General features: G+C 47.6%; 1 protein-coding gene across 1 annotated transcript in view; it reads left to right on the top strand.

The window, feature by feature from the left end:
- The window catches only part of gfra2b (GDNF family receptor alpha 2b), a 77,474-nt gene that overhangs the window by 40,352 nt on the left and 18,457 nt on the right, over window positions 1-18,665 (top strand). Inside the window, exons 4-5 of the mRNA XM_037118348.1 lie at window positions 5,872-6,071; window positions 7,149-7,336. Of these exons, the coding sequence (XP_036974243.1) occupies window positions 5,872-6,071; window positions 7,149-7,336 (388 nt within the window). The remainder of the gene's footprint in view (window positions 1-5,871; window positions 6,072-7,148; window positions 7,337-18,665) is intronic.

Below are 18,665 nucleotides of genomic sequence, written 5' to 3'. Positions count from 1 at the left end.
GAGCGGACAGAGCTAACAGAGCTGACAGAGCTGACAGAGCTTACAGAGCTGACAGAGCTAACAGAGCTAACAGAGCTGACAGAGCTAACAGAGCTGACAGAGCTAACAGAGCTGACAGCGCTGACAGAGCTAACAGAGCTGACAGAGCTAACAGAGCTGACAGAGCTAACAGAGCTGACAGAGCTAACAGAGCTGACAGCGCTGACAGAGCTAACAGAGCTGACAGAGCTGACAGAGCTAACAGAGCTAACGGAGCTAACTCTCAGGTGATGATGAACAGTCGGAGGATCTCCAGAGTTTTTACGATTCGTCCTGCGAGCGAGAGTCCAACAACACGTGTAGATTCAACATATGAGCATAAAGAAGCTTTAATGTTGGCAGTATACATATTTAACAAACCACAGATATGTTGAAACTTTACATTTCTTTAGATTTAAGTTTGAATTGTATGTTGTGCTCATGGTGTGGACAGGTTTAGTCAGAGAAACAGTGTTAGGGTGAGTAAAGATCAGGCTTGGCTGATCTCGAGGTCTCGTTAAATATACTGAGTTGATTCATTCTTACATATGTTGACTGGTTGTCTCTGGTGGTCTCGGGCTTGGCAGCCGCCTCGCCTGACTGTAACACACAGCGTAGCTCTGTACATGTCATCAGAATGTGATATATGATGCGTACCGTACTGTGGGAATGTTCGGTAACATTTCAGTTTGCAGAAACATTATATCTTGTTGACTGGGCTAAAAATCACTGAAGCCGTTACTCTACAGCTCTTCTGCTATCCACCATGTTGTACTGACAGAGATGATGAAAGACATGTGGACATATCGTCTGTGTCAAACATCCTCAGACGGGCCCGGCAGAACAGTTCTGACTGTCAGAAGAGAAGAAGGAGGCTGATTGTGTCACCAGAAGAGAAAACGGTGTCTGGTTTCATTCAGCAGCAACGCCTCGATACCAAATCAGCCTTTTTACTGGAAACACACTGATACACTACTGTTTATCTGCACAGCTCAGGGCTGTGTGTGTCTGTGTGTGTGTGTGTGTGACTGTGTGTGTGTGTGTGTGTGTGTCTGTGTGTGTGTGTCTGTGTCTGTGTGTGTGTGTGTGTGTGTGTGTGTGTGTGTGTGTGTGTGTGTGACTGTGTGTGTGTGTGTGTGACTGTGTGTGTGTGTGTGTGTGTGTCTGTGTGTGTGTGTCTGTGACTGTGTGTGTGTGTGTGTGTGTGTGTGTCTGTGTGTGTGTGTGTGTGTGACTGTGTGTGTGTGTGTGACTGTGTGTGTGTGTGTGTGTGTCTGTGTGTCTGTGTGTGTGTGTGTCTGTGACTGTGTGTGTGTGTGTCTGTGTGTGTGTGTGTGTGTGTGTGTGTGTGACTGTGTGTGTGTGTGTGTGACTGTGTGAGTGTGTGTGTGTGTGTGTCTGTGTGAGTGTGTGTGTGTGTGTGTGTGTGTGTGTGTGTGTGTGTGTGTGTGTGTGTGTGTGTGTGTGTGACTGCCAGTAGATGTTTGAATGTGAAGAAAAATGTGTTTCACTGGAGGAGAGTTTGTCGGCGATAATAAAACACTCTGAAGCTCTGCAGTCGTTCTCATCTTGTAAACTCGTACATACAGAGTACTGAGTGTGTGTGTGTGTGTGTGTGTGTGTGTGTGTGTGTGTGTGTGTGTGTGCTCAAGGTTATCTGCAGGGGAAGCAGCATCAGTGAACAGACTGATGCTACAAACATGCACACGCGTTAATTGCAGTTGTTCTCATATTTAATTACATGTGACATCACAGACGGAGGTGATGACAGCTCACAGCCGCGGCCTCTCCGTCACCCCGTCTCTCTCTGACACACAGTTCATCCATCAGAACGATGTAGATCGACCTGCACGACTATCTGCTGCCGCGTTTCAGTCAACAGACAAATGTCCAATATTTTCAGCCACTATGAGCCATAATTAGACTGTCAGTCAGCGAGGACATCATCATGAATTCACTCAGAATCTGAAGCTTCCTGTTCTGTCTCAGTGGCCCCGTTCACTCTGCGTTTGGATGCAGCTTTAAGGCGCCAATTCTCCATCTCAGTGTGAATCTCTCGGAGGCAGTGGGGGGGAAATTTGGCTCCGGCACTGATCCGCCTCTGGAGGTAGTATCAGGGCCGTATTACTGGAGAACCGAACCAGTGTGAGCTGATAAGCCGGCTTCTCGTATCGAGGGCGTGTCGATCGGACGGTCTGATAACTGCACAGGTCCTTCACTCCGAAATGTCCCACAAAGCAACGTTACAGGACCAAACAACAGCAGCATAGTAACTGTAACTGTCTTTGGTAACTTATATGAGGAAAAAAATACGTGGAGAAGTGTCCATCCTCCTGTCTGTCCTCCTGTCTGTCCTCCTGTCTGTCCATCGACTCTTTGCAACATTTCTGCCTGAAAAACAGCGTCTGTCACAAAAAACTTTAACTCACCGAGTGTTTGTGATGAAAATAAATCTGCGACCGTCAGCCCTCCCGACCCTGAGACTTCAGGCAACTTTCTCTCAGAAAACAGGGAGTCAGATTGACCGGGAGGACACCGTCATCATCACGATGTGTGCCGTCACGCCTCTTTAGGAGCTGCAGCAGCGGCTTTCTGTGTGAAATCACGGTGGTTTGTCTTTAAGGTGGAGCTGCTTCTCTCTGTGTGAATCACCATTAGTGAACCAACGCTGCAGAGATAATGCTTCTCCTGTGTGAATGTGGCTACTGACAGTTGTCTGTGCATCAGTGGGTACACTGCTAACAGGAGGTGCTAACAGCTCATCCAGCTCATTATGACTGGAGAACAGTTAGACTCAATGTAAACAGATCCAGGCTTCAGTTGTTTCTGTCCTGCTGCCTCGTACATCAGCCTGTATGTTGGTGTTAGCATGTTAGCAAATATCAGATCTGCTCTTTCTGTATTCTACAGTCACATCACTGCATCAGCCTGGAGAAAATCAAACTCACGCTTTGAGAAATATCACCAAGACGGCTGCTTGATTTTACCGATCAGCCAGTTTATCCAGACGAACCTTCAGGATCTCAGTTTGAATATAACAGATAATATAACAGTGATCCAGGATAACGGGACGTCCAGGACTGCTGTGGTGCTGTCGTCACGTCCTCGTCCTCTTTCCAAAGATTATACCAACGTTTTGTTAGCATGTTTGAACACAGTGAGTGCAGATTATATGACTTCCCTGCCGATGTCACATTGTGGTTTCAGCCTCTCTTCAGATGAACCGAGCCGGCGGCTGCAGAGGACGTCTCTCTGCACTTGTTGCTATGCTACTAATAAAAATCTGCATTATGCTGGATGAGACTGCAGCTCTGACTGCAGCCGTCACGCCACACTTTAAAGGGCTTTCAGAGGCCGAGGTTACAGTTGTCTTTTCCATTAGACTTGTGTAATTGGATGTGTTGGACTGTAGTGGGTTCTACACACACGTGTGTGTTCACACTTGACACGGTGATGTGACATTCACACATGTAACCAGATCTGTGCAGCACCTTCCTCCATCAGATGGCACTTGATGCACGAGGAGCTTTTCCTCCTTTCTGTTCACTCTGACCCGTCTGTGCAGGCGGCAGATATCATGTGAGATGTGAAGAGCCGCTTCACAGACGCTCTCTCATACACACCGCTGCTGCCGGTCAACATGTTCGCATGTGAAACGGAAATGTTAATATTTTCTGGCAGCTTTAAGATCATTTCAAGCTCATTGTGGATAACCGAGTCACAATTTGTAGTCATTTTCCACAAGTCTCCTACGAAATCTGTTCATGCAGAAAATATTTAATTTTCCAGAAACATCCTGCAGGAAATGTTTTTTTTTTTCTCTCTCAATCAGGAACTGTGATACTCCTCACACAGCAGAGAGGCAGACAGTCAGGACGGCTGAAGAGCCCGGACCTGTTCTGCTCCTTGTAGGAACCAAACTCTGAACTGGACCGAGACTTTACAGTCATGTTAGCAGCTTCATCAGGCTGTACGTCAAGACCGCGATGTTTTGAGCTAAATGCTAACATCAGCAGGCTAACACGCTCATAATGTTCACAGGCATGATAGCAAAAAAAGGTTAAAGGTGAGAACACAGGGTTCTGTTTGAGAAGTTCTGACCCACTACAGACCTCCGTCCTGCCTGACGGTCAGCCAACAGCTGCAGGTTTCCTCAGCAGTATCCAGACCGAGCCGGGCAGAGGTTACCGTCCACACCCTGCTGGGTCACTAGCAAGACCAGCAGATGTTGTGTTGGTGCTGGTCTTGGTGCTGGTCTGTGCTGGTCTTGGTGCTGGTCTGTGCTGGTCTTGGTGCTGGTCTGTGCTGGTCTTGGTGCTGGTCTTGGTGCTGGTCTGTGCTGGTCTTGGTGCTGGTCTGTGCTGGTCTTGGTGCTGGTCTTGGTGCTGGTCTGTGCTGGTCTTGGTGCTGGTCTGTGCTGGTCTTGGTGCTGGTCTGTGCTGGTCTTCATGCTGGTCTTGGTGCTGGTCTGTGCTGGTCTTGGTGCTGGTCTGTGCTGGTCTTGGTGCTGGTCTTGGTGCTGGTCTGTGCTGGTCTGTGCTGGTCTTGGTGCTGGTCTTGGTGCTGGTCTGTGCTGGTCTTGGTGCTGGTCTGTGCTGGTCTTGGTGCTGGTCTGTGCTGGTCTTGGTGCTGGTCTTGGTGCTGGTCTTGGTGCTGGTCTTGGTTCTGGTCTGTGCTGGTCTTGGTGCTGGTCTGTGCTGGTCTTGGTGCTGGTCTTGGTGCTGGTCTTGGTTCTGGTCTGTGCTGGTCTTGGTGCTGGTCTGTGCTGGTCTGTGCTGGTCTTGGTGCTGGTCTGTGCTGGTCTTGGTGCTGGTCTTGGTGCTGGTCTTGGTTCTGGTCTGTGCTGGTCTTGGTGCTGGTCTTCCCAGCAGGGTGGAGGTGGTCTCGTGTCTCCACCCTCTCAGCAGGAAACACTCTGACTCGTGATGTATTTTACCCAGATCTGTAACTCACTTTCACCTGCTCCCTGTCAGTTTATTACACTTAATCTCCACTTCAGATCGGATCAGCTCCCAGTGGCACCAGCTCTGTTATCAGTACACACCACTATCACAGGTCCGCAGCTCGGCTGACTCAGGATCAGCTGGTCAGGCAGCGTGTGTGATGCTTCGTTTCCTCTCAGGCTCGTCTATCTTTGGTCACAAACTGTACTCGTTAATAAAGTCTCATCCTGCTTCACTCCTTCACATGGACATGATGACTGTGAGAGAGACGGCTGACCAGGCAGCAGCCACACCAGGAAACAACGACTCATCGTCAGGTCCAATCAGAACAAACGGACAGTCTGTGTCATGTCGTGGTTCTGGGTCATGTTGTGTTGTCTGGTGCGTTCTGAGACTCTTCATCAACATTTTCAGAGTCTTTGCGGTTGTTCTGAGTTTCTTTGTCGTTTCAGGCTCATGTAGTTTGTTTTGCATCTCATTTTAAGTTTCTGCTCGGTTCTGAAACATCCAGAACCGATCCTCTGCAGGCTTCTGGTTGTGTAGTTTAGTTTCCTGCTGCGTTTCACGTCCTCCGTCAGTTCTCCGTCACGTGTGATCAGCGCGGGCTCCTGATGTGTTTCTTTGTCTGCTGATGAATTACGACATGTAACAGCTTCTCGTCCTTGAAAACATTTAATTCATGTCTCAGAAAAAAGTTTTTAAATTGATTCTGATTGATTGAAGCCTGCTCGCTGCGTAATTGTGATGTTTGGAAAGGATTGTATTTGACTCCCAGTTCATACTGCAGGAAATGAAAATGTTCAATTATCTTTTTCTATTAATGTTGGACCCAAACATTTCCCTCCTCTGACAGCTCAGATTCTGTCTCTGACCGTGACGTGATTGGATCTTTTCTTCTCTTTGTGTTCAGATTCGTCGCTGTCGAAGATGAGCCCCTGCTCCGAGGCGGGGAAACCCTGTAACCCCTGTCTGGACGCGGCCAAGGCGTGTAACCTCAACGAGACGTGTAAACGCCTCCGGTCGGCCTACAACTCGATCTGCAGCAAGGCCACGCCCCCTCAGCCCTCTGTGGCCAATCAGGAGCCGTGTAGTCGGAAAAGATGTCAGAAGGTCGGTGCACAAATATCTGTTTATGTTTCTGATGTTTATGTTTTAGACAGCAGAAACACGTTCAGTCTGAGGAAATGCTGGTCAAATACTGCAGCTCTGTTATTTCTTCAAGTTGTTTTTAAGTCTTTTTCTTGAACCTTAACGGTCACATGATGCTGATCTCCTCAGATCCGTCAGTCTTCTGCTGGTTTTTAATTGTCAAATTCAGAGTTTCCAAAGTTTCACTATCCAAGTTAAAACAATGTTAATAATTCAACAGAAACACACAAAATATAAACAGTGCTGGGATTTCGATGTCTTTAACTCCAACTGTTCATCTTCCTGTTACAAACCTGGTGCCTACATTACCCACAGTGCAACTGAACCACTGAGTGACATCACTTATTAGATTAGACTTGTACAGCAGCGCTCCCTGTGAACACTGTGTGACACATTGTTCTGAACATGTTTTAATAACTGTTGGCCCAATGATCCTAAGAACCCGTGTAGAGTCTCGTCTGGCTCAGAACCGAACGTGATCACACCACCGTGGTCGAGTCTGAAGAGGTCGCTGGTCCTCTAATACACTCAGCCTGGTTTGGACACATCTACATGGGCTGTAAAAGATATACATGACTGTAACTTGCTAAAGAAAAGTCACATGTAGACAATAAAGTCCAGGTAGAAGTCAGAAACATCCAAATACACACAAAGAAAGCGAAGACATCAGATCCTGTCCTGTGAATTGGTGGAGTTTCCCTTTAGCGAGGGTTTGGGCTGTGAATGTTCCTCCACAGCGTGTGATTAGTACTTTCACATCAGTAAAGGATCTGAAAGCCTCCTCGTCACTGCTGGCTGCTGATTTAAGGTTATTAACGTTTCATTTTCTGCTTCCGTTCCTGGTTCCGTCTCTCGCTGTGCTGCTAACAGCTAAATGTAATTTCCCTTCCTCTCTTTAACGTTAACTGATCTTTAGTGGCAGTAATAAAAGTGTATTCAGGATCTGACCTCAGCACAGCTTCCAATCATCTCTTGTCAGGTTTAGCTGTATCTGTGGGTGACGGGAGGATTAACCCTGCTGTCTCCGCTCTGTCTCAGGCCCTGCGTCAGTTCTTCGAGCGGGTCTCATGGGAGCTGAGTTACCCGCTGCTGTTCTGCTCGTGCCCGGACCAGGCGTGCGCCGAGCGCCGCCGCCGCACCATCGTCCCCTCCTGCTCGCACCAGGAGAGGCACAAACCCAGCTGCCTGGAGCTGCGACGTACCTGCCGCTCCGACGCTCTCTGCAGGTGAGACGTGTGTGGCCTTCAGCGGCCAATCAGGTGTGATCGTGACCTGCTGTTTCTTCTCCCTGGAAGACTTGATGCTGCTCATTTCAGTGATTATAGTCGAACGGGAGGAGGAACTAATCAGTGAAATCAGCTGCTGGAGTGTTTAATTGGAAAGAAATCTCGCACTCTCTTGGGTCAAAATTGCATGTTTGATTGATAACAACTGGCTTTAAAGGTTAGAGAAGTTTGAAGTGGAGGAAGTGAACGAGCAGTCGCCCTCCTCCTGTGGCGACTGCTGACGAAGTGTCCTTGAGAGAGGAGCGGCGCTGATTGGTCGACTCGCTCTGGATGAATTCATGTTGAATACAGTGATGGAGGAGAAGAGAAGGACTCTGAAGCCAAACAGGAAGCTACTGTAGAACAGGAGGAGGGAGGTGTGAATGTGTGAACACTTTTCCATTGAAGTCTCACAGATGAATTATTTTCTATTGATTTACATGTGAAGTCAGTGAGCATGTTGAAACACTGACGCTGAGCTTTTGTTCCTGCTCATTGTTTCTCTCATTGAACCGTCTGAGCGTGTCTGTTCAACAGGAAGCCACATCGTTCACAGTAGGAGTGACAAAAATGAAATATTGATATCCAGATGATAACATGTGATAATACAGTGTGAATGTGATGGTAGATGGTGATAATGCACCTGAACCCTGACAGCCACTCGCCATGAAAACTGGATAGAAAGAAGAATGAAACATGTAACTAGTTGTGATTGAGTGCGTACCGCCTGCTGTTAAACATCGTGATGTCGTCATCATGATTTCCTCGCTGATACAGTGTGCGCAGTGAAAGTCTGATGTCTTGGCAGCTTCACTTCACTTTGTCCTCTCGTCTGTGGTGGTGTGAGACAGATGAACCTGATTCTGATCATCTGATTTCAAGACAAAAGTTCATGCTAAACATCAACAGCAGGACCATGAAAGACTGTTAGACTAACAACCATCCGTGGTCCTGGTCCGCTGGACGACCAGAGGGCAGGTCCAGAATGAGCCAGCTAGCATGCTACATCCTGACTGTATGTTCAGTGGTTGTCTGGGTCGATGGTTCTGTGTCAGTGGTTCTGATGCAGCAGGTTGTTAACTGTAGTTTCCCCAGTAAACACACCGACCTCTTCAGCTGTCTCTGGGAAACTACAGCTCATAAACCGCTGACCAGAAACACGAGAGAAAGAAGACACAAGCATAAAAGATGTGAGGTTAGCTTCGCCTCGCAGAAAGACTGGATCAGAGGGAAACATCTCTCCTCTGCATGTTCTACAGCTCACTGACTGATCCGTCAAACAACAAGTCACCAACATGTCCTCTGCATGTTCTACATGTACACCGCTGGCTCTGTGTGAGATCATGTGTTGATCACATCGGGTCGGTTCTGGCTGCTCACTCGTCTTCTGCTGCACACTTGCAGTGTTTCTGCTCTCATGGTCAAGGCTGAGCTCACAGAACCGCTCCGCCGTCTGTTTCTCAGTCAACGACTTCAGTAATTAGTGAGTGAAATATAGATAACAAGAGTTTCTTCCTGTTAGACTTTCAAAATAAAGCTTGCTGACAAACGTCAAATGTGAAAAGTAACATCTACAATAAAATACATTTCTGACTTTTCACTGAGAGCAAGATTACTGTTGATTCAAACTTGTGGACGTTGACACACTGAAACAACGAGGCGAGCAGAGTGATGATGCTGATGTGATGATGAGGTCGAGCGTCTGGAAGGTGATTGGCTCCCATCGCTCTGCGTCCTGATGGTCGTCTGTGTCAGAACAAAGGAGGCAGAAAGCAGAAGAAGAGCTGCGATCGGCCTCGACTCCTCAGAGGATTCACACACACACACACACACACACACACACACACACACGCCCTGCAGAACCAACAGACCACCAAACATCCACAGAACCTCTAACGAGCTCGGCCCCAGATTCCCTCTAAGCGCCACACACACTCTGTTCTCCCGCCCTCAGTCAGGCAACAATGCCGTCCGCGGTCCGCTGACGGCTTCACTTGGTATCATGCGTGGAGCATGAAGCCTGTTTGATTGGCTGTAAAATGGAGTCCAGAGTAGGCTTTTCATTTTTAGCCTCCATTACCCTCCGATGGAGAGCAGAGAGCTGCATAATCAGCTGGATCCCAGCGGTCCTCCGGGTCCTGGCGGCTCGCAGGGAGTCTCGTCTCCCGCTGTGGATGTGAGCGAGCGGGAGGAAGTGGCTGCGAGCGGGACGCCGCTGATTGACACGTAGAGTAATTAAATATGGTCTTAGCCACCAGTAATGCAGGAGAACCCTACAGAGAGCGCTGAAAGGTTTTCACCACCCTAAAAAAATCTATTTGCATATGAAATGAGAGTCGCAGTCACACCTTTAATTCACAGAACCGCAGGTGAAACATTCACTTTGTTCTCACTGATTTCTCAAAGTTCACACGACTAAAGTGAAGTTACGCGACAATTAGAGATTATAATTAGAAGTCAAACACACATTAAGACCGTTAGCGGGTTCACTTTGCAGAGACGTTCAGAGGCCGGCTCGTCTCACCGCCAGGCGTTGATCCCGCTCCAGTTTAAGGGCGCCAATTAGACGACGGCACCACAGCCGAGCCCTGAACTGTTTCCTTAATCTCACTCCCGCTGGAGTTCCCACCATCACGCCTGCTCCCCAGGAACGCAGTTTAAACCGACCGGTCTCTGGGTCCCACAGGATCCAAGTCCTCCTCAACACCAGGAACTACTTTAATGAGCGTCAACTCAGATAAAGCATCTGTGCTGTCTACATCTGAGCCTCTCTGACACTCAGTGTGCACGGAAAAGCATTGAAATGTTGGTTTTTGTTATCAGTTATTTTATCAGCTGTCGTATCAGCTGAACAAATCTGTCGGTGTCGTCATTGAAGCTACCTGTCTGTTTAGTGGTTAGTGGTTAGCAGTTAGCAGTTAGCGCTCCTCTTTACGTCACTGGACTTGAATGTCAGGTGGATTTGATGGCCGACACTTTTGTGCATCAGTGAGCCCAGAAACACGACAGTGTGCTGGTCAGAGGTGGTGAGAGCTGCGTACATACATGCAGCGAGGTGGATCAGAACTCCACCGGGAGCTTTAAGTGAACGCTGCTGAATGAGAGCAACAAGGTCGACGCCTCGACGCTGAATATCTATATTAATCCAACCGCTCTGTGAATATCAACACAACAAGCACTGTTGTGATCTGCAGACCGTAAAGCTTCACCCACAGAGAGACTTCAGCTCTGATGGAAGATGTGGACGGATGAATAAAACCGTCAGCGGAGATTATTTTCTGTCTCCACACAGAAACAGAGTAGCTGATTACTGTGAATGTCCTTTAACCATCAGAGGTTCCTGTAACGCTGATCACCGTTCTGAGCTCTGATGGAACCAAAACTGTTTCCTCAATCACCAGAAAGTGTTTTAGTGAAACTGCATTTGAGAGATTCAGATTTCAGGTTTGACCAACAGATTTCAATCATCAGCTGCCGTCTCAGGATCTCTGGGTGTGGAGACGATGGAGTCTGCTCGAGTCGTTAACAGATAAAAGCATTCGTACCGAAGCTCTCTAACCATGTGTGACGTCACTGCAGCTTTAAACTGAGGCGCTGATCTCTTCACAGCCTTCAGTTGTTGTTGATGAACGAGTGCAGTGAGTCAGTCAGTAAGTGTTTGAGATGTGAGTGTGACGGTCAGCAGCCGTCAGCAGGAGGACATCATGTGTGTTCTCTGAAGGTCACACTGATGTTTCCACTGACGAGTCGACAGGAAAACTGAATGTTTCCAACACGAGTGTGAGAAGCAGCTGAGAGTGAGATTCTGTCTTCATGGAGCTTCACGTGAATCTCTTCTGGTGCTTAGTGTCCGACTGGATCCAGAAGTGATTCTCTGTAGGACGAACAGAAAAGGAGGAACAGTTTTCAGCCTCTTTCAGATAGAAAAGGTGACACATTTGCAGCCAGGTGAAGGCTGCAAGCTGCCGTCTTGTGAAAGGGAGGTGTAATATTCCTTCTTTTCCAAAAAGCCACACTGAGGCAGGTGTAAACATGTGACGTGACATGAAGCACAATGTTGTACGTGAGCAGTGACGTACAACATATGCATCAGAAGAATATTTATCCCCGTGACCAGCAGGATGCAGCATGATCCTGAATGGCCGCTGCCTCGTCATGGCTGCTTCCCCCCTGCTGTGGTGTTAAATGTGGCGACACTTGATAGATTTACTTACAGACTTGTGGCCCAGATTCTCGCCTGCTCAGTCAAACACACACCGATGTTAAACTTCCACTATTAAAGGAAGCGTGCAGAGGAGCGTCTCGTTAGCTGCCTCGAGCAACAGACAGCTGACAGGAAGCAGGTCGAATTTGTCTTCAAAATAAGAGCTTTACATTGCACCCCATCGGAGTTTAGAGCTGGGTTCTCAGCAGGGGGCTTTTAATTTGAACACAGTGACCGTTAGCAGCTTGCTGCTACAACAACAAGCTGACAGCTACAGAGACCGAGGAGCATCTGGAGGTGGAACAAAGCGAACCCTCTGAGGCGTCACATCGGTGGACCCTCTGTCTAACTCTGCAGACCCAGCTGCAAAAAGGACGGCCACATTTGCAGCTTGCTGCCCAGTATAAAAACTGCTCCTGATGCAAACCTTCACTGGGTTTCACTCAGCATCAGTACTGACTGCTGGCTGGAAAACACACACTGCTGGTTTCACCTCACGACTCGGCCCGTCAGAGATCTGTGAGGAAGAGGAGGGAGAAGAACCAAACTGTGAGATGAAGGTTGTTTTGGGAGTTGAAGTTTTGGTTTCAGCTTCATGCGCTCAGTCTCTCGAGCACAGCGCCGATCCAGCCGGTCCTGCAGGAACATACACATTCATGATTTGTGTGGAATGACCCACAACAACCTCGAGCAGGGTCGACAAAGAACACACAGCTTCACTTCTAATAGACCTGTTGGAGGTTTCCATCAGGACACATCTGGCGGCTGTGCAGATTTATGTGTATCAGCTTCTTCATGACCCCCATCAAACCCAGAACACTGCCACTAATGACAGTGGTATGTATGCAAACACACACGCCCGAGCACCGAGCCGTGCTTGGCTAAACTGCTTTTCCAGAGCCGGCGGCAGCAGCTGAGTGGTGTTTTAAGGCGAGGAAGCCAATCTAGCGACTGCATCGCTCCATTACACGGTCAGTGAGGTGAGGTGGTGGCGTGATGGAAATAGCTGCCTCTCCTCCTGGAGGTCGCAGAGGACGGCGGCGACGCAACAGGCCCGCTCGCTCACTCTCTCCTCACGTCTGACTGTGAGTTTACACAAAAGCTCTCGGTGATTCATCTCATTTCCTCTGCAGAGCGTCTGAAAGTTGTCCGGATGGTTTACAGGAGTGACGGGCGGCGAGCGATGAGCCTCTGAGGGGAAACAAGAGCGAGCGATCTCTCCGGAGATGCAGCGGGAAGTGATGGAAGCCGAGGTGTGACCGAAGGCAGCCGCTGCTGACGCTGATGCAGAGCGGCAGCCGGCAACTCATGAGCTATGCAAATATGTAAATATGCAAATGAGCAGCCCCACTTAGGGACTGTTAATTAAAGAGAACATCAAGACAAAACAAAGCAGCTAATCACCAAACACACACACTCACACACACACACACACACACACACACATTAAATGAGATGAGAAAACAAAGCACATGGAGGTGAACGACGCCTTCACTGGTAACCAACACTGTCACTTTTCATGTAATTTGCAGCGTAACGACAGTAAACCAGCGAGGAGGTTCTCGCAGGCCGCCGGCTGCTGCTGACCTTCATATTTAGAACAAACACAAACTTCCTGTGTTGAATTTGAACAAACGTGATGAGATCTGAGCCCCGGAGACATTTCATCTCCACAAACATTCAGCGAGAGAAGAGACGCCGATTCTGGTTTCTGCTCCAACAGGAACACATGAACCACATCGACTTCTTCGTCCACACGTTCTTCTTCTCCGTCACGACTTAGCAACATTACCCACAATGCAGCTCGACAGCGGAGCGTCTGAGACTGTTGTGCTGGCAGCAGCTGCAGATCACTGATGCTACACAGAGGTGGGAAGTAACAGAGTACAAATGCTTCATATCTGTCCTCTGAGTCTCTGTGTGACTTCTCCTCTCTACATCTGAACTTTCTCCTCCTCTCAGCTTCACAACAGCCTCGTTACTTTAGTTTGATGCATCTGAGGTGAATTCTGGATTCTTGTTATTTCCCAACATCAGCAGACTGATGTGGACCAATCAGACGCAGCGAGACGAGACAAAGACGTAAAAGCCGTAAGAAGCCGTAAACAGACAGAGAGGGAGGCTGGAATGTGGAGAAAAGGCGTGTTAGTGTCTCGTATCTGCAGAGAGTTTCTGATTTTCTCTCTTTGTTGCTGCTCGGGACGCTTTACCAACCCAACATGTGTCTATTTGACGTCCTGGGAATGAGACTCAACAATCAACTGTCTTTGTGGTGCGTTCAGGAACAGCTGGGACAAATCCTACTGATTCTACCTTTAACTTTAATAGTCTTTGAATTCTATTAATATGACGTGAGCTTCAGTTAGCTTTGAGCACAAATGTCCTTCAGAGGGAGACTTTTTACTCTGATACTCTGAGTCCATGTCAGACAGTCACAGGTTTTCTTCTTCTATCTGAGAATCCTCGACCCGATCTAACTCAGCTCCTCTGAACTTCCACTTACAGCTTGTTGGCTCATTAGCCTGTTAGCTGCTGATGGCTGCTGATGGCTGAAGCCTCTCTGTGTTAATTACTGTTTGACTGAAACACTTTGATCATCTGCAGAGTTGTGTTCATGTTGTGTAAACAGTAATGTAGCATCAACACAATCACTCTACGTTACGTAAGCAGCCGCCTGCAGCTCCGTGTTCTGGGCCGATAATGAAACATCGCTTTGCTTCCACTTGATTTCACGTTAGTTAGTTTGGCCTGAAATATATGCAGAGCCAAATAACCAGCGAGCGAACACGCTGGTGTATTCAGAGGTGAGCACAGATATAATGAGGCGACGTGACACTCAAACTTCCCGACGCTCCGTTAAGGTTCCGTTTATAAATGTTAAATAATTCTTAATGTTTATTTCATGGTTAAAAACTGAGAAATATATTCAGATAGAATGAATATGTGTGTGTGTGTGTGTATGTGTGTATGTGTGTGTGTGTGTGTGTGTGTGTGTGTGTGTGTGTGTGTTTGTTTATCCTCGTTAAAGCAGAAGTGATAATTGAATCAGACTCGAGGGATCCGGAGTGTGTTACACCATGACTGACACGTTGAGGTCACACAGAGTGATGCCTCTCTGACAGCCGGCCACGCCTCCTCGACGTGTGTGTGTGTGTGTGTGAGTTAGACTGATGTGTGTGTGGAGATAATTGTGTGTGTGTGTGGTTCTCAGTGTGTAGTTCTGCCTGTAACAGTCGGTAATAAGACCATTTGGACTCACTCAGCCTCGCTGTGATCTAATTTAAATATTCTTCATTTTCTCCTGCACACACACACACACACACACACACACACACACACACTGATAATTGGTGTTATATGTGTGTGTGGGAGGAGCTGTGATCTTACACTGTGGATGATTTCTCAGCTTCAGCTCATCCGTAGCTTCTAATGTGACCTGAGTCTCTCGCGCTGACGTCACCTCGTCCACCGTCAGCGCCGACGTGCTGAGACAAACCGGTCCAACTTACAGTGAAACTCTCGGCAAAATGCAACCAACGCTGTTTTTGTGAATGTATATGAGTCAAACCGTAATGTAAAAGCATCATTACGATGAAAGAGGCACTTTTAAGATTTACCGTATTTTCATTTTCGGGTCAAACTCATTTTCAGTGGGAGTGCTACGGGCACTTTTACAACAGCATGAAAATCTGTATATTTAAAACAGAAGTCTCGACACAACATGAAACTTTGCTGGTAGCATCACCAGGGTCTCTACACATGAACACCAGCACTGACAACATTGATTGTGTACACAGAGTTACTAAAAAGAAAGTTTTTGAACAACTCACGTTAGCAGTAGTGCCTGTAGCACTCCCATTGAAAATGACCCAAAAACGAAAATACGGTAAATCTTAAAAGTGTCTCTTTCTTCATAATGATGCTTTTACACGAAGGTTTGACTCATATACATTCACAAAAAAGCCTCAGTTGCATTTTGGAGAGTTTCACTTTAAGTTTGGAGCCTCTTCACCTGATCGTCGCTATCTTCACTTTAGAGATCTGTTAGCATACGAGCTAACGTGGCCCTCTGAATGTGGCGGCAGGTATCAGCTGATGTCCTCCCTGCTGGCTGTCTCATTGTCACCTCTCATCTTCTGCTGAGCGCCTGGTGAAACTCAGCAGAGCCGTCTCATTTGGACCCAGATGTTTGTAGAGTCATTACTGTGTTTCTTCATCTTCAAAGTTCACTGATAGAACAGCTAATATCACCTCTGATGAAAACACCAGACGCTCACTGATCTTTAAACAATGTTCTTTAATCGTCTGACAGATGAAGGTCAGAGAGACTCTGCAGGCAGCAGCAGCGTCTGAAGCCACTCCATCAAATCCTGTCTGAGCTTCTCTCATTTCCCCACAGAGCTCGTTAAAGATTCATCTCGACTAATTATCAACCGACAGAGACACACAGAGAGCACTGTGCTCGCTCTGACCTGAAATACACTCCACACGCTCGCCAGAACACCACTTTGGACCAAACACCATGAACAGATAAACATGTTCACACAGGACATCACTCAGAGGTCCACTTCCTGTTAGCAGCTCTTGCTAGCAGCGCCTGTTAGCAGCTTCTGTTAGCAGCTTCTGTTAGCGGCTCCTTTTAGTAGCTTCTGTTAGCAGCTTCTGTTAGCAGCTCTTGCTAGCTGCTTCTGTTAGCAGCTTCTGTTAGCAGCTTCTGTTAGCAGCTTCTGTTAGCAGCTCTTGCTAGCTGCTTCTGTTAGCAGCTTCTGTTAGCAGCTCCTGCTAGCTGAAGTTCTGCAGCTGAAGGAACATTTCAGCTGACTGAATATGATGTATATGATATAACCGTGATGTGACTCAGGATGTCATTAGGACATCTGCAACTGCTGCATTTAAAACACTTAACAAATAACTTTGGAGAACGTCTGAGTAAATAATAAAAGATTCCAGCGAGCGAACTGAAGGAAAGTAAAACATGTCATCCTGGTGAGCTTGTGTCGACTCTGACACCTCTGAAGTTGTGACCTCTGGTCAGATTGGTGTCAGAGATAATGATGAAGACCTCGTCCTCCTGTGTCACCCAGACGTGAGACAGACTGACTGTGACAGCAGCTGTGAGCTCAAACACATCATTCTATCTATCTATCTATCTATCTATCTATCTATCTGTCTGTCTGTCTGTCTGTCTGTCTGTCTGTCTGTCTGTCTGTCTATCTATCTATCTATCTATCTATCTATCTATCTATCTGTCTGTCTGTCTGTCTGTCTGTCTGTCTGTCTGTCTGTCTGTCTATCTATCTATCTATAGATATAGATAGATAGATAGATTGGCATCAAGCTATGAAAATGGTTGATGTAAACTTGACAACTGTCCTTTAAAATCATTCATGCGTGTCTCCTCATGTGTCTGAAATAAAGGGCTGACAAACACAAACACTCACTCACACACACACACACACACACACACACACACACACACACACACTCACATATAAACAGCTCCACACTCGACTCTTCAGTATCTGAGTCATTCCCTCACACTGCAATCTGCCCTGACAAGCCAAGGATGAAGGTGTCACTATGTGTGTGTGTGTGTGTGTGTGTGTGTGTGTGTGTGTGTGTGTGTGTGTGTGTGTGTTGGTACACGTGTGTCCTGTAGAGAAGAGAGGGAGAGCAGTGTGCGTTTGTCAGTGCGGATGATGTTTGTGTCTTTGTCTCGAGCTGACATCAGTGGCAGGATTGCTAAAGCAGACCAACACCCAACTCCACACACACACACGCACACACACACACACACACACTGACCTCTGTGTGAAAGTCAAATGCGCAGCACTCACACCTGTCAGACTGTATCATCCTCTGCAGACGACAGGGAAGCAAACACAAACACTTTCATATGTGAATGAGTTGTGTCTGTGTCGAGCACACACACACACACACACACACACACACACACACACACACAGTTGGACAGCAGTATCATGCAGCGTTTGGTTCTGTCGCCCTGCTGCTCCGACCATACGACATCTTTCACTTTTCTTCCCTCCGTCTCCATCACAGTGCAACACAACACTCATCAGGACGAGACGAGAGATGAAGAGTGAGATGAAGATGAAGAGAGATGAAGAGAGATGAGGAGTCTCAGGAAGTGAAGAGGAGAGCGAGACAGAGTCAGAGACAGAGACAGAGACAGAGTCAGAGTCAGAGACAGAGTCAGAGACAGAGACAGAGTCAGAGTCAGAGTCAGAGACAGAGACAGAGTCAGAGACAGAGTCAGAGACAGAGACAGAGTCAGAGACAGAGTCAGAGTCAGAGTCAGAGACAGAGACAGAGACAGAGTCAGAGTCAGAGTCAGAGACATAGTCAGAGACAGAGACAGAGTCAGAGACAGAGTCAGAGTCAGAGTCAGAGTCAGAGACAGAGTCAGAGTCAGAGACAGAGACAGAGACAGAGTCAGAGTCAGAGTCAGAGACAGAGACAGAGACAGAGTCAGAGTCAGAGACAGAGACAGAGTCAGAGACAGAGTCAGAGTCAGAGTCAGAGTCAGAGACAGAGTCAGAGACAGAGTCAGAGACAGAGTCAGAGTCAGAGACAGAGACAGAGTCAGAGACAGAGTCAGAGTCAGAGACAGAGTCAGAGTCAGAGACAGAGAGAGAGAGAGAGACAGAGACAGAGTCAGAGACAGAGTCAGAGTCAGAGACAGAGTCAGAGTCAGAGTCAGAGTCAGAGACAGAGTCAGAGTCAGAGTCAGAGTCAGAGACAGAGTCAGAGACAGAGTCAGAGACAGAGTCAGAGTCAGAGACTGAGTCAGAGACAGAGTCAGAGACAGAGTCAGAGTCAGAGACAGAGACAGAGTCAGAGACAGAGTCAGAGTCAGAGACAGAGTCAGAGTCAGAGACAGAGAGAGAGAGAGAGACAGAGACAGAGTCAGAGACAGAGTCAGAGTCAGAGACAGAGTCAGAGTCAGAGTCAGAGTCAGAGACAGAGTCAGAGTCAGAGTCAGAGTCAGAGACAGAGTCAGAGACAGAGTCAGAGACAGAGTCAGAGTCAGAGACAGAGTCAGAGACAGAGTCAGAGTCAGAGACA

The sequence above is a fragment of the Acanthopagrus latus genome, chromosome 12, assembly GCF_904848185.1.
Source record: "Acanthopagrus latus isolate v.2019 chromosome 12, fAcaLat1.1, whole genome shotgun sequence".
Classification (NCBI taxonomy): Eukaryota; Metazoa; Chordata; class Actinopteri; order Spariformes; family Sparidae; genus Acanthopagrus; species Acanthopagrus latus.
Note: the sequence above shows the minus strand (reverse complement) of the source record. Positions and strands in the feature narration are given on the sequence as shown.